This window comes from Centroberyx affinis, unplaced genomic scaffold, assembly GCF_046629955.1.
Source record: "Centroberyx affinis isolate AG114_WGS23_722 - 3 ecotype Tasmania unplaced genomic scaffold, CSIRO-AGI_Caff_v1 ptg003700l_1, whole genome shotgun sequence".
In the NCBI taxonomy this organism is placed as follows: Eukaryota; Metazoa; Chordata; class Actinopteri; order Beryciformes; family Berycidae; genus Centroberyx; species Centroberyx affinis.
Window position 1 is genome coordinate 37,836 of NW_027281592.1, and position 23,096 is coordinate 60,931.

The following is a 23,096-nucleotide window of genomic DNA, read 5'->3' on the forward strand; positions in this document are numbered from 1 at the left end:
AAGGGAAGAAGGAAGAAAGTAAGAGATCAGGGGACAGAGGAGACAATATAGTAGATTTAAGGAAGAGAAACAGATTTAAATAGTTGGGAAAGATTAAAAAAAATGGCCACAAAAGGAGTGAAAAGAAACACATTTTAAGATTATAATGGAAACTGCTACTCTGTCATACAGTATACAGTGTGTACATTATGTACATATTTATCCATCCACACAGTTACTATTAGTGCTCCAATGAGTACGTGTATATATGTACAGTGCAAACATATATACAGTATACACGGCATATACGGACATATAGAGTCACAATTAAACGCAGACGATGGATCCTGGACAGCAGCGACGGAGAGAATGATGAAATTTTAAAAGTTAGCTGGTCGTTCAGTCCTGAAAAGAAGAGAGTGGCAGGAAGAAATGAACACAAAAGAAGAAAAGGGACACTTCCACAAAGTTGCTGAAGGTTGAATGAAAACAAAAACAAAAAAACATCCAAATATTAATTCAACACAAAATTTGAAGAGCTGAAAGTGAGGAATCACATTTAAAGCGTCGAGAAATGTGTTTGGCGACAGATTTTCAACCTTGAGTGTGAATGATTTCCCAGACCAACTCATTCATCACCCTTTTGAAATACAGAGGCCTGACCGCTAGGGCTGGGTATCAACAGAAATCTTTTGAAACGACAACATTTTTAACAATTGATATTTTTAATCTTCCAACTACTTTTCAAAAAGTATTTCTGAATTACCTTTTTCAATACATTATATGAAAGAAAAGCATAGCGTGACATTTGTACATACTACTTTCCTAAAAAGATTACACGTGCAAGTGTTCATAAACAAGAAAAGTTTTTATTATTAAACTCTATTATAAAGTGTTGCAATACCTTTCAACGCATTTTGATGCTTTAAAATCAATACATCTGTACCATAAATTGGTATGGTACTGATACATATTGTTTGTTGATACCCAGACCTATTAACAATAATTATAGAATCCACATTTAATTGATTTCTTTGATTTACTCCATAATTCATTTTCTTGTGAACTCATAGGATTAAAATCTGCACATTTCGCATTTGGATTTGAAAGGTGAAGAAAGACCAAACGTAGAGACCAGCATGGTCTTACCCTGGGGTGGGTGAGTGGTGAAGGGTGTCAGTGAAGCTGGTTGACTGTTAGCTTACCCTGAGTGAGAGAAGACCACAGCAGCAGTGAATGAATGGCGTTGTTATTTTGTTTTTGTGTTTTCTTAAAAAAAAGGTGGACTCAGCAATTTGATGTCAACTCAACCACCAAAATTGTTTGAAAAAAAGAGACATTCGATAGCTCTGAGTCTTCTACCTTTCTGTAGTCAATCATTGAAGAGCTAGTTTTCTTAGCTTATGTGCCTTGTGTCAGCTATAGAGGCTTTTCAGGTGTGTCACAAATCTCCCAGCAACCCCAGCTGGTGCCATCATGGAGGTCCATTGGAGAATTGCTCATATAATGGCTAAATATATAACAGCCAGGCTAGAAAAACAGAGATACCTGAAAAGGTGCGGTGAGGCTATAGATCTATTCAGTAACGTTCTCAGTAAAAGTGAATAGTGTGATAAGGTGGATTTGTTTCCAAATGTAGGTTACTGTGACACAGTAAACTGTCTTGTCTTTAGCCCTAGTCTCTACTCCAAAACATGAAGAGTTGTAGCTTGAGAAGAGTCAGCTCAGTTAACCTGAACAAACTGTTAGCTAGCTAACTAGCCAGCAAACACACTGATGTTAATGTTAACATGCGACTACTAGCCACAACTAAGGCTAGCTTTTACTACATACATGTGTGTTTAAGACAGTGATGGTTAGCTGACCAGATACTAGTTTGCTAGCTAATAAGCTGACTTTATCTAAACAGCATTGATCAGATTTATCACTTGTGAAATTATCAGTTCCCATTTAAAAACACTGCAGAAATGAACCATATTGAATTTTGTTGAGACGGCCATTTTGTATGTTTAGAAATGTAATCAGCTGTTCACAGCCATTGTGAGCTGTGGACCTCCAATATGGCCACCGCAGGGTTCGCTACATCACCTGAAAGCCCACTATATGCAAGAGCATCGATATATCTGGTACCTATTGTAAGTGACTACTCCAACAATCATCCTGTCATTCACATTTATGGTGACAGCTGACAAAAGGTCTGGTGTGACATCAAATCACTGAGTGTTTATGGCTGAATGAATGAATTTTTATGACTTATGGTTGCTGATTCATGAATATCAGAAAAGTATTTCATATATTCATGTATGCTCAGTAATGAGTGCACAAATACAGGGTTAACACAAAACACAACTGCTCAGTGGGCTTTTTCAACATAGCTTGAATTAAAAAATCCCTCCTTGCCAATGACAGAAAAATCAACTAAAACAAATAAAATGTAGATTACGTTGTCAATAAACCAATGATTAAATGAGAAACCATATTATATGGGATTACAAAAACTGAAAAACTGTAAATCGAGAACTTACAGTTTTCAAGAGCGTGACAGCAAACAGCTCTTGAAATGAATATGGAGGAAGCAGTTGAGTGAGTTAGCAAACATCTCCAATCATACTCAATGGAGTGACAATTAGTTAACAATTGACTTGAGAACAAGACATGGGGTGCAGTGAAGATATAAGAGTTATGCAGGTACAAATTGTATCCCGAGTAGCTTCTCGTGTGAGGTCAAGAAGAAAAGAGTGAGTTTTCTGAAGAGGGCTTCACAACATTGAAAGTAATGTTGTAGCCTTATACAGTAGTAATTTAAGGCGTTCTACTGTCACAATGGCTTGTACCTGTGCTGATGACAAGCTTGTGCAGTCTGGACAGAAGGCCAGGCGCCTTTCCGAGCAACGTCACGGTGTAGTCGGTCTGCGGAGGGAGGTTCTCAAACGGGAAGGAGCGAGCTGAACCAGGAAGAACTTTAGTGATGGTTTTGTCACGTCCCGTTGCAGGTTTGGCTGTTGTGCCGCTGTGGATTGTGTGTGTGACGACACTTTCGGGAACAAAGTTTTCTTCTCTCGCGCGTCCATTTTCCGCCTCCTTTGCTTTGGTTATTTGTGGCTTGCCTTCCTCCTCCTCACTACCCTCCTTTTCCTCAGGGTCTTCCTCCGCCTCTTCTTTTCCCTGCCCTTCCTTTTTTTGCCTTCGCTCTTCATCTTTTCCACCTTGCTCTTTCCTAGTTACAACAAAGTTTTTGTACCTCCCCTCCGGTGCGTCCCAGACAAGCGTAAACCCATCTGAGGTCAAGTTCCTCACGCCCACATAGTCCAGAGGTTCCCCTGTGTCTCCAGAAGGAGAAACATCTGACCCATTTAGAGTGTTGGAACCGCCACTCCTCGTCTGTTCAGTTTTACTCACTCTGCCCCCTTTTACAGTATGATCTGTTTTTGAATCCTGTCCCCTTTGGCTCACTGTGATGTTTTTTCTCATCTGGATGTGACTCGGTGCTGTTTTCCTTCCTGTCGGTGGTTTTCTCTTTAGAAGTGTGACTGGTTTTAAGGCTCCATGTCCCGTATCGGAGGAACTTTGTTTGATAGTTGGTCTACCTCGAATTATAGTACCAGTATGTTTGCCAGCATTGACTCTGTCTTTGTGGATGTCAGAATCAGAGCCTGTGATGACAGTTTCCTTCTCCTCAAATTTGGTAGTTTGGATTCCATGAGTGTTGTCCCCTTCTCCTGATTGGTTAGTTTGTATTCTGAGGGTACCGCCCGACTGGCCACTTTGGATTACCTTTGTAGTGTCTTGTTCTCCTGACTGAATGGTTTGGATTTCTTGGGTAGGGCTGATGACTGTGTGTTCTCCTGATTGGTTAACAGTGATTCCAGGGGTATTATCCTCTCCTGATGGGCTAGTTTGACTTCCAGTGGCAATGTCACTGCCTCCATTTAGCTTTCTAGATGGTAAAGGCTTTTTCATGGGACCTCTCTTTGGATCTTGAGGGGTTCTCAGGTATGGACGGGTTCTGTTTTGGAAAGGTCCCATGTTTGAGTGTAGGCGATGTGGGTATCCAACTTTGGAGGCTGGGCGACGGAAGGGAGCCACTCCACTGTCCCTCAGAGGCTGATTTAGTTCTGTCCCCAATGACATTGTGGTTGTCTCTACTGCATCTTCACTGCTACCCCCTTCTCGTGCTATACCTTCAACTCGATAGGTTTCTTTGGAAGTAGAAGATGATGATGAAGAGGATGGTAATTCACTAGAAGGAATATGCCCCCTCTCTGTCTCTGCTTCAGGATTTAAAGGTTGAGAGGGGCGAGGAGGTAATCTCAAGTTTGGACGGGTTCGGTTCTGAAAAGGTCCCATATTGGGATAGGGGCGACGTGGGTACCCAACTTTTGGATATGGGCGACGGAATGGAGGTACGCCACCTTCTCTTGAAGTTAGTTTTTTGTCTTGGTTAGTTTCAAGTGACACAGCATCTGTGGTACTCTCCCCATTTTTGCTGGTAAATGGGGGTCCTCTTCCTTCCCTTAGAGTTTTTGTCTGGTTTTGTTCAGTTCCAAGGACAACAAGTGTAGTTGCCCCCTCTTTGTCTCCGCTCGTATCCTTCTCCAGTGCATTGGCAACTGAAAATGATTCGTCTGAAGTGGAGGAAGTTGATGATAATTCACTTGAAGATATTTTCCTTGTCTCTGTCTCTGTTCCAGGTTTGAGGTTTAAAGGTGAAGAGGGACGATAAAGAGTTCTCAAATTTAGACGAGTCCTGTTCTGAAAGGGTCCCATATTTGGGCGTGGACGACGTGGGTAGGCAACTTTTGGATGTGTGCGACGGAACAGAGGTACGCCCCCTTCTCTTGAAGTTAGTTTTTTGTCTTGGTTAGTTTCAGGTGACATAGCATCAGTGGTACTCTCCTCATTTTTGCTGGTATCAACTTCTGATTCATTAACTCGAACTGAATCTGATTCTTCTGAGCTGGAGGAAGATAATGATGGTAATGATGATAGTGGTGATGATGATAGTGGTGACGATGGTGTCGATGATGATGGTGATGGTAATGATGATGGTGATGATGATGGCAATGATGATGTTAATATTGATGATAATGGTGCTGCTGCTGCTGATGTTCCTGATGATGATGATGACGCTAAAGATGATGATGATGATGGTGCTGCTGATGACAGTGATGATGATGATGGTGATGTTGATAAGGAGGATGACAATGAGGACGATGACAATGGCTTCAAACCACTTAAAATCTGCTTCCTAATTACTTGCGCATCAAGAGAGAGGTTTGAGGGTTTGGACAGGTGAACAGAAAACGTCTTTATATTCAAATTGTCAAAAGTGTCTGTCAGGAGCCGATGAAAACGATCTGCTGAATCGTTCAAATTAGTCTCTGCAGACGACGGTTGCAAATTGGAGGGGGACACATTATCACTCAGATCTTCTGTCTCAGAGGAACTGTGATGTGTGTTAAGTGTAGGTCTTTCTCCAAGCACCGGTCCATCCCCCTTATATCCACTGACTCTGTCCTTATGGGGTAATCTGATGTGTGTCACTTTAACTTTGTTCATACATTTCTTCCCATGGGTGGGAACAGTCCCAGTGGGCTCTGAAGAAACTGGGTGTTCTGCTCCCTCTCTCTCAACCCCAGTCTCATTTCCCTGGATTGCCATGCCAACATCTGGTTGCTCTTTTGAACCAAGACTGACAGTTGGTTCCTCAGAGCTTTTTTGACTGTTTGTTCCTGAATCAATCCCAACTGGAGATATCATAGCTGGATTTTTGTCATCTACCCTCTCGGGGCTTGATGTCTCTGCACTGGGGTCTCTCACAGTCAAAGCTACTGTCCTGTCTCCTACAATGGGGGATCCTGGTTTCGGCTTTTTGACTACTGGTTTAGGTGCCTTTGCCTTTGCCCCCACTAAGGGGTTCTTGCCTGGGGGCTTTTTCAAAGGACCCGGTCCAACCCTTCTCCCTCCAGGTACAACTCTGGTTGCGTTCAGACGAAATGAGCCAAGAGTAATTGGCTTCCTGGGTAATATGGGCCTTTCACCTGGTTTGGGCTTGGTGCCATCTTTTCTGCTGACCAGAGGTTTAGTTCTGGCTATTACAGAGGCTGAAGAGTCTTCCTTAGATCCAACGATACCTCCGACTTCTACAGAACCCACATCACTCCCATCCTCCCTCCTCCCCTGTCTGTCAAAGACTTTCACCACAGGTGTTAGGTTCGATGTTGGGTCTCTGCCATTGGGGTCTTGTCCTGGTGCCGGCGTAACCTGCATGGTTACAGCTGCCATGGTAACCCTCGGTAATATCTTCCCTAAAGGTGTGAATGGAATGAGCATTTGGAATCAATGTTTTTGTTGTTGTATGCTGCTGTTGTTTTAAAATTCAAGAAGAATCATTTCTAATGAGGAAAGAAATGCAGTTTTAATAGTGATAATGTTATATACTTTTAAGTAAACTTGATTTTCAATAGTTTGTCAGTTATTGTGCAAGTGCAAACAAACAACTCAGGGTCTTGGCATCCATGTAGAACCTGCAAGGAGAAAAGTGAATAAAAATAATTATTGTTGATCTGCAAAGAAACTCTTTTTCATTGCACGGGCAGGGGAATTCATTGCTGTTGAGAAGAAAATACCATCATCAACTTCAGGAAAACAACAATGCAACAGTTTACGGAATTTTTTCCTCTGAAAGTAATTGGCTTTGCTCCTGTAAGGTTAGGTTTGCACCTCGCTCCATTACATTTTACAATAACGCTTCTCCTCATTGTAATGCTTTTTATATGATGCGTTCCATTGAATAACGAGGTGCTTGGACATGTTTCATTAGCCCGCACTCACCAGGAGCAAGGCTGGCCTCACCTGAACACATAAACTCTTGCGGTTAAACGGTTTTCTGGTCTTCTACCTCTTCATCTGTCTCTAGCTTCTATCCTTATCTCTATCTCTCCCAATCTCTTTTTCTTTCTTTCTCAGTCTCATTGTCCTAGTTCTAATCTTTGTCTTTGCAGTATAACTTCACCTTTTTACCTTCAATATTTGTAACATCATATTTGACCCTCAGATGCATTGAAATTAATATGAATTTGGTATAAAGGATATCTATGTCAAACGATATTTGTTAGTTCTCTCATTCTTGTTTTCTCTAGATCTACCACAACATCTCATCAAATCATAATCGATGCAATTTGGAATTTCACAGTGCCAGTTCTCCAGAAAAAAAACTCTTTTTACTCACCAGGAGTTGCTTGGGTGGTTGCCGGTTCACTCTGACTGGCGCCCTTCTCCGCCACAAGTAAGATGTCATACAAACGCCCCGCCTCCAGCTGCTCAATGTGGGCGGAGTCTCTGCCGGGTGGGAGGATCATTTCTTGACTCCTTCCTGCTCCGTCGTTGGGCGAGATGGTCAAGCGATACCTGTCAATCTCACCCTGTGATTGCTCCCATTGGACCACGGCAGAAGTGGTGGTCGTCTTGACGACTTGGAGGTTGGAGGGACCAGAGATGACTGAGAAGAAGAAGAAGAAGAAGAAGAAGAAGAAGAGCCTTTATTGTCAAGTTATGGATTATTGCGTGAATTTCTAGATTTCTAGATTAATTTCTAGTTAATCCTGCTGTCTTTATGAAAATGTTTAATTGTGGACCTACAATGCAGTGGAATTTACAACTTGCATTTTTTAGTCTCTATTTTACCAGGTGACATGGCTGTGGGAGTCATTACGTGGGGAAACAGCGCAAACAAGCATCCACTTAAACCTTATTTACCCTATAAAGTTGACTCAGCACACTTCCTCCTCCTCACTAACACCCTGACCCCCTTCGCTGCTGGATGGCTACTTTTTGCCTGTCAGTTTGGGGACTTTTCTAACCATTACACTAGAAACTTGACTTTTATGGGGACATTTCATGTTGTTCATGTTGAAAAATATGTGTTTTTCAAGGCAGATACTGATAGCAATATTTTTGTGCTGAAGCTGTAGTTGATATTTTGTGCCGATATTCTATATCTTTGAATTTTACCCTTTTTATGCCCAAAAAGATTACAGGTATTCAGTGTTTTCCACAAAATGTTATTCTTGTTAGAGTGGAAAAGCCTCTGAAACAGCATTTAGGCCATCATGGGACACTAAAACTCTCCATTGAAACCCAGACTAATGAAATTATTGTGTTAGCAGCTCTTTAAGGTAGAGTGACACCTATTCAATGGTAGGGAAACTCTGGGATAGATTACTGCCTTTAAATCAAGATTTAATATACAAAAACATTACTAAACAAATAAAAGAAAAAATAAAATGTGCAAGTTTTTTTATGTAGCTGTGGTCAGGGAGGAACCTCCATCATATCAGATATGGACGATATGACTGGCTGATATTTGATATATAATAAAAGTACAATATCAGCAAACCTATATATCGGTCTAAACCTAGTGGTGACAGTAATGTCCAACTGTCATCCCTCCATAAGATGTTAAAAACCATTTACTACTGTCCAGAACTCTTGAAAAGAAAAATATAGAGCATTCAGTGTCTCCCCTCAGTTAGTAAAGGACAAATCAGATCAGAACAACTCACGGGTCATGAACTCGGCGGAGCTCTCGGCTCCCATCCTGCCGTCCGTCTCTCCGGTGACGGTGACGGTGTACTCCTGACCCGCTGCCAGGCCCGTCTGGGTGAAGGTGGTCAGGCTGCCCTCCACCTGCACCGTGATCTTCTGGTCACTCTCTTTCTGTCAGGGCCGGAGTGAAGAGAAACTACTGTTAGAAAAGAGCTGGATAAATATCTGTGTGAACTCCCCCCCCCATCCACCAGCAGCACGTAACTTTGTATCTCCAAAATTTCAACTTTACAGGAACTTGTTTTTAGATTGACCACCATCTGTTTTTGAGTTTATCCAATGGGGTTTTAAGGGATTTCCCAAGGATTATAGGGTTTTCTCAACCCATAGAAGACCATGTAATTCTTCAACTGAAATTAAAGGGAAGGTTCAGTGAGCTTGCATTTCTGTTAAATCGGAAACTACCTCCTATCATCATTTGTTAGCAATGCTAGCACAAGTCAATGAAGTATGAAATGGTATAACTCTAAAAGTCACTTGCAAGCCATTCCATACACTTCCATAGCTTTAGTAATAGTACAAATAGGTAATAGAACTTGCTCAAAGCAATGGGATTTGGAAAGCAATGGTTTTCATACCCCATTAACAGTACTGAAGTACTGATTTCTCAGAGACAAAAACTCTGATATAAAAATGTTTTGAATACTATAACAGTGGACATTGTTAGTGATGAATAGGACGGGCCTCTATTATCACTGAACCTTCCCTTTAAAACGTGAATATCACCAAAATTGGTGTTACAAGGTTTCCACAACAGCGATGTGAAATCCAATTTAATTCAATTTGATACAATTTTATTTATCTCACACAGGGCAATTTGAAGAATGCAATTAAAAGGTACAAACAAACATAAAAACATAGAATAAAATATTACATAACAAACTGAGACAAGACAGAATGGATTACCAGATTAAAAGTTGGGCCATTTGTATATGTGTGCTATTAAAGTGCAGACTGCTGGCAGCAATCATATGCATATAGCTGAAATTATAATAAGTTACAACTGTCCAGTGTTAGAAACCTCTTGATTGTTAATTACAAATTTGATTGCTTCTGTTATAAATGTATTTTTCTTTTGATTTGTCTTCCTTTGGGTGTCTGAAACCGCCCACCTGATGGAAAGAGGTTGAATTCATTGTGCAGCATGTGCAACTTGTCATCTAATATTGCCTGGGCTTTTCTCAGGACGTGTTGAGAGGCAAACTCTCTGAATTTGAATTCCCACTGTCACATCCGATCCACCACTTCAGAGTGATCCAGTTCAGATGTGGCAAACCTGGAGTATTTCAATGGCAAGTGGCTGCATCGCGCCCAGTAGATGGAGTGTCTATCCAACTGTTTCCTCCCGCATAATGAACTCCATCAAGTGCAGTCAGATGGTTTGTCGACTCGGGTTCAGCCAGCTGACTCATGGTGAGGGAACAAACACATTTATGGTTCTCCGTGGAGCTCCCAGTAATAGAAAAAACACTTCATCACGTTGTAATCATTAGGCTGCATGAACAGCCTCATCAGGCTGAGTGGAAACAGCGTCTGTCTGCAGGGCAGAGAGCTGGGTGGGCAGAGGCTCCGCTTTTGTTTTAGAGTTTCCAAACACAAACTTTACTGGAGCAGAACAGAAGCATTCCTGAGGTAGATCAGTGATGTCATGTGAAAGTCTTGAAACTCCAATTTTGGTGTTTTTGTTTTGTTTCTGTTCTGCAATTAAAAAGTTTAAGTTTTCTGTTTTTTCTTCGATTGAAAGTTGACATCATGTACTGAATAAGCCCCGAGGGACTGTGAAACCAGTTTAAAATCTATTTTATCGTACGTTTTTACAATAATATATTTAATATAATTCTGTGCATGACCTCAAAACAAGTTTCAACTTTCAACTTTTTGAAGATAGTTTTATTCATTTATTTATTTAATTTTTTAAACTTTTCTGTTGCAGATCAGAGGCATCCCTGAGCTTTACTGATGATGTCATGCGAAGCTTTGGAAGTCCAGGTTATGTTTTTTTTCTTTTCTTTAATCAAAAATGTTATCAATCAATCAATCAATCAATCAATCAATCAATCAATCAACCAACCAACCAACCAACCAACCAACCAAACAACCCAAACCAAACCAACATTTTATATTGTCATTTATGTGCTATACCCCAAGGGGTCCATGAAACTGACTGAAAGTCTGTTATAATAGTTTTTAAAATAGTATGATGAATATAATTTTCTGTGTATTTTCAAAACTACATGTTGGTCAGTTTGACAGTATCATGTTTTTTCTCAGGTCTTGACAAAGTCAACTCTCTGAAGATACAGTTTAAATCTCACAGCACTGGTATCCATATCATATTCAAGCAAGGCCAGAGATTTAATTGGAATATTCAGCTTTTGAAAAAATATTGAATGCAGGGTTGGGTTGGGTTGGTTTGGTTTGGTTTGGGTTGTTTGGGTTGGGTTGGCTTGGGTTGGCTTGGGTTTGGTTTGGGTTAGTTTGGTTTGGTTTGGTTTGGGTTGTTTGGGTTGTTTGGGCTGGTTGGGTTGGGTTTGGTTTGGGTTGGTTTGGGTTGTTTGGGCTGGTTTGATTTGGTGTGGTTTGGGTTGGTTTGGGTTGTTTGGGTTGGTTTGGGCTGGTTTGGTTTGGGTTGTTTGGGTTGGTTTGGTTTGGTTTGAGTTGTTTGGGTTGGTTTGGGCTGGTTTGGTTTGGTTTGGGTTGTTTGGGTTGGTTTGGTTTGGTTTGAGTTGTTTGGGTTGGTTTGGGTTGTTTGGGTTGGGTTGGGTTGGGTTAAGTTGGGTTGGGTTGGGTTGGGTTGGTTTGGGTTAGGTTGGGTTGGGTTGGGTTGGGTTTGGGTTAGGTTGGGTTGGGTTGGGTTTGGTTGGTTTGGGGGTTTGGGTTGGTTTTGGTTGGTTTTGGTTAGGTTGGGTTGGGTTTGGTTGGTTTGGGGGTTTGGGTTGGTTTTGGTTGGGTTGGGTTGGGTTGGTTTAGGTTAGGTTGGGTTGGGTTGGGTTTGGTTGGTTTGGAGGTTTGGAGGTTTGGAGGTTTGGGTTGGTTTTGGTTGGTTTGGTTTGGTTTGGGTTGGTTTGGGTTGGTTTGAGTTGGTATTTGGTTTAGTCTGGTTTGGGTTGGTTTGGATTGGGTTGGTTTGGGTTGGTTTGTCTGCAGGCCAACATGCTCAATTCTGAATTGCTGCTCATATCTGGATGTTTTGGATGACTGTTCATTTCATGTTCTATTTATCCTAGGATATAACTCATATCTGATCCTAATATGAACTGACAGCAATGTTGAAAAGACTAACAATAACAAAAGACGTCATTCATTTTGTTTCCAGTACAGTTACAGCATGAGCCTTCCAGTTTTGACTGAACTGAGGCGTTTCCCCAAATACCAATCAGTTCACTATTTGTCTTTCCATCGCTGTCTTGAGTTGAGCTGAAGATGTCTGAACTTTTTTAAACCTTCCAGTCTTGTGAAACTTGGTCACACCAACCTCTGCTGTGAAACTGTTCAGAAAGAATGTGACATCTTCAACTATTCATTTTAAGTCCAGTGGATTTTATTTCTATTTTTGACATGTTACTACCTGGCTGACTGAAATGAATCTACACAGACATTGTAACTTGTTGTCATCCATGCTAACGCTGCTCAGCCAAGCTGACACATTTATAACAATTGATTGATTTTTTTATTGTCATGGCAAAAACATCAATCAAATCACTGCTGGTAATACAGACTGGCCCTTCCTAAGACTGCATTTTTGTTATTAGTACTTTACTTGAGGGCCCCAAGTTATGGAACAGGCTGAGGCATATTAGAAGGGTCCTTTTATATCACAATTGAAAACATACTTTTTAAACTTGCTTTTTCCAAATTGTTTTATTTTCCTTCTGTGTTGGCTTTTATTGTTTTCTGTCTTTTTATGCCATTTCATTTTATTTATTTTATATCGTTTTATTCATCTTATTGGTGTTCAGCACTTTGTTAAGGAAAGCTGTATAAATAAAATTATTATTATTGTTGTTATTATTTATTGTTTTGTACTATTGTGTATTATACTTGTGTACTTCTTATACTATTCCCATGCGTCTCCCGTCTCAGTCACAGTGTTACAGGCTGTGTCGTGACACTATGTTTAGTGTTTGTCCCGCAGTTTACTCATTTCCATATTTTCAGTCAGGATCATTTCACGCTGCATGCTGCTCAGCAGCTGTTAAATCCAAAAAACTACTAACTTGTTATTATTCAATTCATGCGCTGGAAAGCTCTGCAATTTCCCATGAATTAAAAGCTGCAGTTTACCCAATTACTCAACTGGGAGTGCTTTGCTGACGTTTTTGCTGCCTTCCAGTTTATAATGAATGGATACCATGTTGTAAAGTAAATGGACCACAGCTGGGTTGCCATGCTGGTTACTATGTTGGTTGCCTGGCGATGGAGTTCCAAAGGTCATCTTGGAACAGTGTCAGTGTGTCATAATGCTTTTATCCATTTCCATATGAATGGGAGTGACATCATTAAAATGGAGACTCTAATAATTCACGATACACTCTAAAAAAAAAGTCCAGACTCTGTGCGCCTCCGCGGTGCGTTCAGGGTCAGGATGGTTAGTTCTGTGGACGTCGCTGGGCTGCTGAAGGACCTTCGCTCTGTATATTTAGACATTTATTCACATGTTGAAACATAAATCGTCGTCCCAGTTGAAGGTCTTTGGCACTCTGAAGCAGGTTCTCCTCAAGATGTGGCTCCATTCATTGTTCCTTCTTAAAAGTCTCCCAGTCCTTGCTAGTGAAAAAGTCATCTTAGGACAATGTCAGTGCATCATGATGCTTTTTTTCCATTTCCATATGAATGAGAGAGACATAATTAAAATATAAACTAAGACCACTCTGATCTGTTGTGTCTGTCCCTGTGCATTCATTCATTTATTTCAATTCATTTTCAGTGAGAGCTGCCTGTTGTCCGGACAGCACTGATGACACTCTGTCTGTCACATTTCCGTCCATTTTGTCAGAAACTTCTTCCTCTGGACAGATGGATTTGTCAGCGTCCGTTTAGCCAATCAGAGAGAAAATAAATCAGAGAAAGCCTGGTGTAATGACTGGAGGTTTTCCAGCTCAGTTTCTTATTGAATTTATACTGTAGAGTCTGTTTCTTCTTTTTTCTATGAAGTAGCTCCGTCATGAGCAAAGCTTCCTGTTCTTCTGCCTCGCTGCCATGTTGATGTTCAAAACAAACCAACAGATAGAAATCTATCTGTCAATAGTTTTGTCTGTTTTCTGATGGATCAGCCTGACCCTACCCGAGCCCGTGCACGTTCTGTCTGAGCCCGGCACGGGCCCGTCCCATTGGCTGCATTTATGGGCTCGAGCCCCGTTTAAAACCAAAATTTTCTTAGTAAGTTGGCTGTTTATAAGTAAACTAAGTCTGAGTTGTTTGAATGACAGAAATCTGTTCAGAATTACGTGCGGGATCTTACTGAACAGCCTACTTCCTCTCGCAAAGGACTCGCAAAGCGAGTGATGCCGTAGGCAGCGAAAACCTGACACTTACATTTCAAATCGTAACCTTTGATTGACTGGTGATAAAAAACATAATTGACACAAGGAATTAACAATCAGACTTTGCGGATTACAGAGAAATGTGAGTGACAGAAATCTGTTCAGAATTACACACGGGATCTTAATGAATAGCACGACACGGAAGTGAAACTTGTTTCAGTTGGTTCAACAAACCCGAGCAGCCTTTGCACATGCCTATACATATGTATATATATATCCGGGGCCTACATATAACATTCTGATTATCACACCAAATAGCTTACTCCCCACCCCAATTATTAAAAAAACAAAAAGCAAAAAAAACAACACGTTATATCTGACCACCAGACCGGCCTGGGCCCGAACAATGGAGGGGAAATTCTCGGGTTCGGGCAGAGAATCAAACCTCTGTTCTGAATACGAGAAGAGGATTGTGGAAGTCCCTATGCTGCTCAAAGACTTTCTTCATTCTGGTGCTGATTCGGCTTCATGTTTAGTCTCATTCTCCTGTTGGAACAGAAACCGTCGCCCCAGTCAAAGGTCTGTGTCCCTCTGAAGCAGGTTCTCCTCACGAATTTGTGCCGCAACACGTTGGTGCTTTTTAAATATTTTTGACATGTGTATGCTAGGCATTAGCCAATAAATCCATCTTCCAAGTTTTCCTACTAGGTTTTTCTTGGGAGTTTTTCCTTGTGTGCATTTAGGGTCTAAGGCTGGGGTGCCGGGTAGGTTAGGCTATGTAGAATAGGTAGATTGTTTGTCTTGCTAAATCTGCTCTTGCCTACTTGTGTTTTTTGCTATGTTTGTCCTACATAACTTTGTTCACTATTGATTGTGTTTAGTTAGACCTAGCTAGACACATTCTCTGTAAAGTCCTCTGAGACATGCTTGTGACAAAGGGCTATATAAATAAACTTGACTTAAATAATAAAGGCTTTTTACTTTTTGTATGGAAACAGTGCCTTGGATATATTTTTTCTGCCAAATCAATATTTTTTAAATCTGACAATTTTGATGCCAAAAAATGGAAGTATTACATTTTTTATTCTTGGCAGGGTAGAAAAGCCTCTGAAACAATATTTAGACCATGGGACACTAAAACTCTCCATTGAAACCCAGGATAATAATAAGCAGCTATAATAATCATATAAATAAATCAACATATTTATGCATACATGTGTGGAATCCAATCAAAAAGTCATATTAGATTCAATTCAGGTTAAGGTCTTCCCATAGACAACCAGTGGAAAACTGATTGATTCTAAAATAAATATGTAGTCAATCACACTGCATCATATCAGAAGTGGACGACACTGACTGAACCAGATCAGGTTTGTAATAAAAGTCCAGTATTTTGCTCTTAACACGACTACATTCAGTATGTTGTTATGAACATGTCATTTTGACAAGTGTGTCTCGTCCCAAACAGATCCAAGTCCGATTCTGCATGTTGAAACGGACGGATGTCAAATTTTAAGAGTGCAGAATGCCACACAAGTCGATGTGATGTCACCTGGCAACAGAAAACACTTCAGTCAATCAAACCGCTCGGACAGAACGGTTCCCATCCAACAAGTTCCCCCTCTGAATCTCTCTCTGTTTGTGTCTCGTATCGTCATCCGGACTCTCTTTAGACTTTTTTTTTTTAGTTTTGTCGACGAGAACGTTCCTTCGTTCACGATTCAGTTGTTGTTGTTGTTGTTCGGTCTGCGTTGTTTGTCAGGACGTCTGGTAAACACCGGCTGATGAATCTCTCTCTCTCTCTCTCCCTCTCTCTCTCTCTCTCTCCCTGTGTCACAGCTGTGGGCCGGTGGTGATGTCATCCCTCTGGCAGCGGCCATGTTTTTGACAGTGTTTACGTGTTCCCCCTAGCAACAAGCATCCCACATCTGCATCTTTTCCTCTCCGCTGACGAGCATTCCCTTTATCTTCTTGCTGTCGCTCTTCTGTTTTACTGTGCTCTGTTCTGCTCTATTCTGTTTTAATTTGCACAGTTATATTCTATTCTGTTTAATTATTTTGCTTTTCTTCTGTTCAGTCCTATTCTGGACCATACTGTTTTGATTTGATGTGTTCTGTTCCATTCTGTTCTATTCTATGTAATTCTGTTTTAACTTGCTCTATTGTATTGTTTTTGTATTCTAATGTGCAGTGTTGTGTTCTATTCAGTTTTAATTCTTTCTGTTCTATTCTATTGTTTTTTAATCAGCTCCGCGCTATTCGGGTCTGTACTTTTACATTCTGTTTTAATTTGTTCTATTCTTTTCTTTCTATTCTACACTGTTTTAATTTGCTGTGCTCTATTGTACTCTATTGTGTTCTACTTTAATTTGCTCTATTCTAGTCAAATTTGCTCTTTTCTATTCTATTCTACTCTATTGTATTCTATTATAAATTGCTCTATTCTATTCTAGTTTGTTCTGTTTTAATCTGCTCTGTAAATTGCCTGATGTGTCTCTTCTCTTCCTTCTCTCTCTCTCTCTCCCTCTCTGTCTCTCTCTGTCTCTCTCTGTCTCTCTCTCTCTGTCTCTCTTTCTGTCTCTCTCGCTCTCTTTGTCTTTCTTTCTGTCTCTCTCTCCCTGTTTCTCTCTCTGTCTCGCTCTCTCTGTCTCTCTTTCTCTCTCTCTCTCTCTCTCTCATCTCTCTCTCAGCAGGTTTCCCTCTCAGGATTCATAAAGACGAACATGACTCGTTAAACATCCTCTCATCAGTTCCATTTTTATTCCCTTTACACAACTCTCCGGGCATCTCTCCATCACTCCCTCTCTCTATCTCTCTATCCATCCGTCCTCCCTGTCTGTGTCTCTCCTTCCAGTTGTTATTATTTTTCTGTGGGCGGCTAGAGAAACTTCCTGGTGACGTTACTCTGGTCCAAACCTTCTCCATCCTCATTATAATCCCACCATGATGTCAGGGGGAGATTAGTGCAGATCAGCTTGCACACCGCTTTGTTTCGTCGAAATTACAGTACATGGACATGTAGAGGTGGGCCGGCACACTGCCAGTGTGTGTGTGTGTAAGTGTGTGTGTGTGGGAATGCATAGCTGAATATAAAAGAGAATCTGTGTGTGTGGTGATTCCTCCATGCTGTAGTGGTATACTGTGTGTGTGTGTGTGTGTGTGTATCTGTCTGCCTGCGTTCTCCATTGTAATCTAAAGCAGTGAGGCAGTGAGCTGCTCTCTTTTCATCTCACTGACAGTTTGATTCTGACTGATTCAGAAAGTGAGGTTAAGAGTGTTTTCTTTGTTCGGCAGCCCACTCTCTCCTCAACACGGCTCTTACAAATACCAATACAATTAGTAATTTTCCACTTCTTTAATGCCTTCTCCTGCAGATTGATCACATATGTCTGTGAATGGACAGTCTTGGTGAACAAGTGAAATAGAGGATAGTGGTTTATTTAGTTATAAAGGGGCAATAAATTAATCCCATATCACCGAATGAGCATAATCTATCTGCAGGGGGTTGATAGGGTTGTTGATGAACACCTTTAACTCAGCGATTACTTTGCCAGGTGCTGAGACTTGTGGCTTTCAAAACTCACTTTCTGGCTCGTAAAAACTCCCTGCCCATTGACATTTCAAGACACTTAGACTCCCATCAATGGAGGACGGAGCTACAAGTGAGCGTCACATTTCATCTACAAAGGCTAAAAAGCCTCGTTCTCAAGCCAAATATGCAAATGACAAAGCAGTTTTATTATTCCAGTATTTAGCATGGTGAGATATTAGGTCTTCACTAGACGTTTCTGTTGGATTTCTGCTCTGATTATCTAGCTTATTCCTCTACACTGGGGAACTGTGACTTAACTCTTTGTGTCATTTATTGTGTCATTCCCACTGCTAACACTCAAAATGTGACCCACCAGACCTGGGTCAGATAGTTGTTTAAGCCTACTTGGGTGCCAGTTTGAAAGAACTCTATGGTCCAAGGAGATCAATCATTAGTGAGTCCTGAAATGGACAGCCAGGGTTCCCTAAGTTTTTTTTTAAAATGAGCATGATGTGTTAAAATGCAAATACGTACTCCATGCACATTTTCCCCATGAAAGCATTGCGTGATATTTGCCTTAAACCCTGACGACCCAACTCACGCCAGGTTTTAATTTTTACCAAAAGTATGACCAAAAGCCTTACTCTAACCTTACCAAATATTTTTAGCTGCCTAAACCGAACTGTTAGCTAACCGTCTCACGTGACGAACAGGTGAAAATGCCGTGTCCAATCTGTGCTGTTGTCACATAATCCAGCTCATGGTGGATGAATGAAATCTTCACATAATTCCTGTCCACAACACGTAATCTGTGTTTCAGAGTTTATGCTCATTTCACAAAATTTTATGAGACTGTATTGCAAATGGAAAACAGCAAAATGCCTTATGGTTACACAAGCATAGCAGATACATTAATTTCCTCAATTTACCATTTAAGCAGACCGACTGAAGGGTTTTAAACCATATTAGAAAGAACGTATTCTGTAATTGCAATATTATATATATTATCCACATTTTTCAGCCTTACTTGCAGTTAACCCTTAGTGCAACCCATATTAGTTTAGCCTCACAACTCAAAAATTAGGTTTCTGTGGTCCTTCATCAATTAGAAAATAAAGCTTTTTTCTGAATTCCTGAAAAAATGATATTTGAAGATACAAGGTTTTCACCTGACGACAGCAGCAGCTTGTAAGCCCCCTAAGATGATATAACTGCAATTACAGGTTGCTATGCTGTATGTTATGTTTGTGCAACACAGCCAGTCTTGTTCTGAGACTGATGATTTCAGGAGGGTTTTCTTGTGTGCTGTTGTTTGTGTTGCTAACGTTGAGAGGCTCAGTCGCTAACGACACACCCACTTCGCCTTTTGAAGTGTCTTTTAAGGTTCCCATGAGGTATGAAAACGTTTAAGAGGCTGGTTGGAGTGGAAACATCTAGAAAACGCAACACATTTTTAAAAGGAATTTCTGGCACCACACAGCCAGCCAGGAGCAGCAGCGATGGGCTGTTAGTGTCTTCCAAATGGGTGTTGGCTGCTAAGATGATCGAGTTGTGACTCTGAGATGAGATAGTGCGTCTAATCATGTGATGACATACACCACACAACTTCCATCTCACTCCAGCTGATACACATCAGAACACAGTGGAAATTCATTTGCAAATAATGAGGCAGCGATCACATCTACGGTTTTGTTTTCTTTGTTCCAAACCAGAGTGGCAAAGTTGACATCGTTGCATTTTTGTATTTGGTTCGTTCAGGTTCACACTGACAATTACAAGTGAACCAGGGCTTGTAAACAAAGTCACATGATTCACAAGCAGCTCGTTTTGGTCATCTGTCATCCCACCAGGTTTAGAGATTTTGGCGGCAGAGGGAGTCAAAACAAATCTGATTCCAGTTTCTGTAACTTCAGCTAAGCACGATGGACTTGTCTGCGCTCTTTGCCTTCTATCTTGGAGCTGGAAAATGTGGTCCCTGCCCCATCGACTGTAGAGGCATGTCACCACTTCTTCACGCCAAGTTTGCCCTCACTTCATTTTGTTATGCTAGGCTGTCCAAGCATGAGGAACTGATGGTTATCAAATGTCAACGTCTGTCTCCTTCTACCCATAATTCCTTGTGTTTTGGGGTGGTTTCCTGTAGTTGGTTGGATTACGTTCTCACTCCTAACGAACCGCACCGCAGTTCTCTCGTTAGAGGACTGAGACTCGCATTTTCGGGTGCCGTTATTTGATGTTTGAATGGCATCGTTCTCACCTGGCCCAACGAACCAAACCTGAGGTGTAAACACTCCAGAGTTTGAATAAACGGCTCCAAAAATCATGATCTGAATGCACCTAGTGTTGGTGTTAACCAGCTTGCAGTTCCAGATGGATAGTGTCTGCTTTCCTGACTCTAACTGAACCATCCTGAAGTGATGAACTCCACCCATCTGCTGCTCCAAGTAGAAAATAATTGTTTGCAACTGTTTTTTTTTTTTTTTACCCAGGTCTGCTGTACACATTTCCCATTGTGTTTTGTTAGAGTGTGGTATCTAATCTGTGGCAGTAGGTAGATTTTAAACTAGAGAAAGTTAGAGAATCGGCCTTGTGCCAGTTTGAATTCCAGCTGGGAAAACCTGTGTAGAGAAACTGAATGAGTAACTCTTCCTCCTTCCTTATAAACCACTGTTTAACTGCCCTTGAGCAAGGCACTGAACCCCTGTCTGGTCCTGTGGAGCGGCTCAGTGGATGACAGTAGAAACCTCTGGTAGAACTTTGCGGCTCCCAGGTTTAAAGGGAAGGCAACAGATAATCTAATGTTTTATGGGTTTACCTTGTTCACAGTAAGTGAAAACTGAATATTTGAAGAGCAAAAGCTATATTTTATATATGTAGAAAGCTGACTTTACTGGAGTCGACATGTCACGTTATGTTTGGGGCAGGGGGAGGGGGCGGAGCCTCTAGTACTGCCAGCCAATCAGAGCAGTGGCTGCTTCTGGCTGCTAGAAACGTCCCCAAAACGATTCAGGTGGGAGAGCGGCTCTAGAGAATAAGCTACTAAGAATACCTAGGCCTATACATTATTTTTACCTGAAAAGACTTCACAGGTGTGTTTCATAGACTCAAGGTAATGATATAAAACTGTAGGAAAAGCAAAAAATACCTTCTCCTTTAATGTGTTTCTGAGTTCAGCCCTCCCTCCCCCTCTCACTGTCTTCTTGTGTAAACCTGTTTGGTTCAGTAAGTGTTGAAAACAGACAGTTTCCAGTAGAATCATGTTTTTGGCAGTCGGTGTCTGTTGACCAGTGAGCACAAACAGTTTGAAACTAGGCTAAACCATTTTGAAATATTATGAACACCAGGATGTTTATAATAGACTCGCATAGTAAAAACAAATTTATACCGTGGATTATTTTGAAACACAGATTATACACCGGTCAGCCGCTAGTAGCAGTGCTACTGCAGTCTGACTCAGCTGAATAATGAGTCTCATGCTGAATGCAAAGTGAAATTTACCAGTCCACTGTCTATTTTACATCTTGCACTGTCTCTTTTTTTACTTTCTGAGTTGTTATATATATTGTTGGTAGAAGAAGAAGAAGAAGATGAAGATGAAGTTGAAGATGAAGAAGAAGTTGGTAGATATATTTACACCAGTGTAAGACAAATTCCTGGACAGTTACTAATGGGTTGAAAGGGTGCTAAAATAAACTTTACTTTTTAGCTCAGCATTTGATGAATTAATTGTGTAAAACTCTGATTGTGTAAAAGTAAAAGGTATCTCATTAACATGTACTCACAGTACAAAGTTACTGAATTATGTTTTTACAAAAGAGAACATTTTATATGATCATTACATGATGATATGATGATCTTATGATCTTTATCAAGAAATGCTAAAAGGACGAGAGGACATAGAGTTCGAATGAGACTCTTTTAATTAAAGAGTAACTAAACCCCAAACCCAAATCTGTGGTGAAGCCTGACACCTAATGATGAAAAGTAGAGTACTGAAATGGCCATCTGCTATTGGCTGGTCTTTGTGCCAGGTGATGTCACCACCTGTTGCGCTCTATAGAAGGTGACATCACCCGGCACAAAAACCAGCCAATAGCAGATGGCCAGTTCAGTACAAAAAGGTACACAAAAGTACTCAAGTACAATAACAAGAATAAATATAATTTGTTACTTCCACCCTTGCATTTACCGGCTGCTATTCCCTCTCTTTTTCTATTTTATATCTTGTTTTTATTATTTTATTTTCCCTTTCATCCCTGTCTTATTCTCTTATTTTAATACTTTTTACTTCCTTTTATTCTTATGACAATTTTTGAACTCTGTTGGTGTTTTTATCTTGTTTTGTAAAGCACTTTGTGACCTAGTTTTGAAAAGTGCTATATTTAAAATTAGCATTATTATTATTATTATTATTACTGTAGTTGTTTCTCACAGTGATTTAATTCTTCACATATTTTTTAAGCTCTTCACTGAGGAAACACCAACAGTGTCCTTACACTCTCCAGCAAAGAGCACAATAGCAGCTTTGAGTGCACAGTAATCAGTGGCACATGTCCGCATACGACTCCACTGTTACTGGTTTCGAGGGGGCACCTCTTCTGGAACCTGATAGGGTCAATTGATTGTCTTATAAGCCTTTAATTGATACCACAACCCTCTGGACAGTATCTGGCACCCTCAGCGCAGGTTGTGCCCCGCTGGATGAAAATGTTATGACGCTGCATGTAGTTCTGTCCAATCAAAATCCAGATCACAGAGCAGCGACCATATGCTGCTAAGCTCCAGTTCAGGATTTATTGGACTGTATGAAGAGTTTCATTCCAAAATCAAATATCCTCGAATATAGAAAAGTGACACCTACTCATATAAAATGATTGATAGTGCAAAATTGGAACAGACTGTGGTACTTTTTCAAGAATATTAGGTAACTTAAGTACTTGGCTCACTTTTACAGTCTGGATCCTTTATATTTCAGACATTTTGAATGATGAAAGTATGGTTGTTGTTTTTTTTTCTTCCAAAATGGATATATACAGTATATATATATATATATATATATATATACAGAAAGAGAGAGAGAGAGAGAGAGAGAGAGTTTTTTGGCTACATTTACATGCATTATTTAATTGTTTGACTTGTAGAGGGAAAAGAGACTGCAACTTTCATAACTCACTTGAAAACCTGATCCACATTAAAAATATCCATTTTTTTTTTAAATATCCATTTTAAAAAGTAATTTAATCTTCTATTGGTCAACTCAGCACTAAATGCATAAGAACTTTATGTTTAGTGGCCAAGCATCTCTTAAAAGTAAACTTTAACTATTTTTATATTTATCTGTTTTACGGAGTACTATTGTTTTTATCATTATTCTTATTTTATGATTGATCCCACTTATTGTTTTTGTTTTTTTACTCGTGGTGTGGTACTTTGTCTTGGTTGATAGGCTGATTTCTGTATTGTGTTGTCCTGTATTTGTTTTTAACCTGAGCCGC

General features: G+C 40.4%; 1 protein-coding gene across 1 annotated transcript in view; it reads right to left on the reverse strand.

Annotated features, from left to right (window-relative positions):
• LOC139662047 (tenascin-like) overlaps window positions 1-23,096 on the reverse strand; it is a 53,931-nt gene that overhangs the window by 11,400 nt on the left and 19,435 nt on the right. Inside the window, exons 7-11 of the mRNA XM_071540635.1 lie at window positions 8,544-8,697; window positions 7,211-7,480; window positions 5,761-6,287; window positions 4,918-5,227; window positions 2,814-3,305 (exon numbers count right to left, since the gene is read on the reverse strand). Coding sequence (XP_071396736.1) covers window positions 2,814-3,305; window positions 4,918-5,227; window positions 5,761-6,287; window positions 7,211-7,480; window positions 8,544-8,697 — 1,753 coding nt within the window. The remainder of the gene's footprint in view (window positions 1-2,813; window positions 3,306-4,917; window positions 5,228-5,760; window positions 6,288-7,210; window positions 7,481-8,543; window positions 8,698-23,096) is intronic.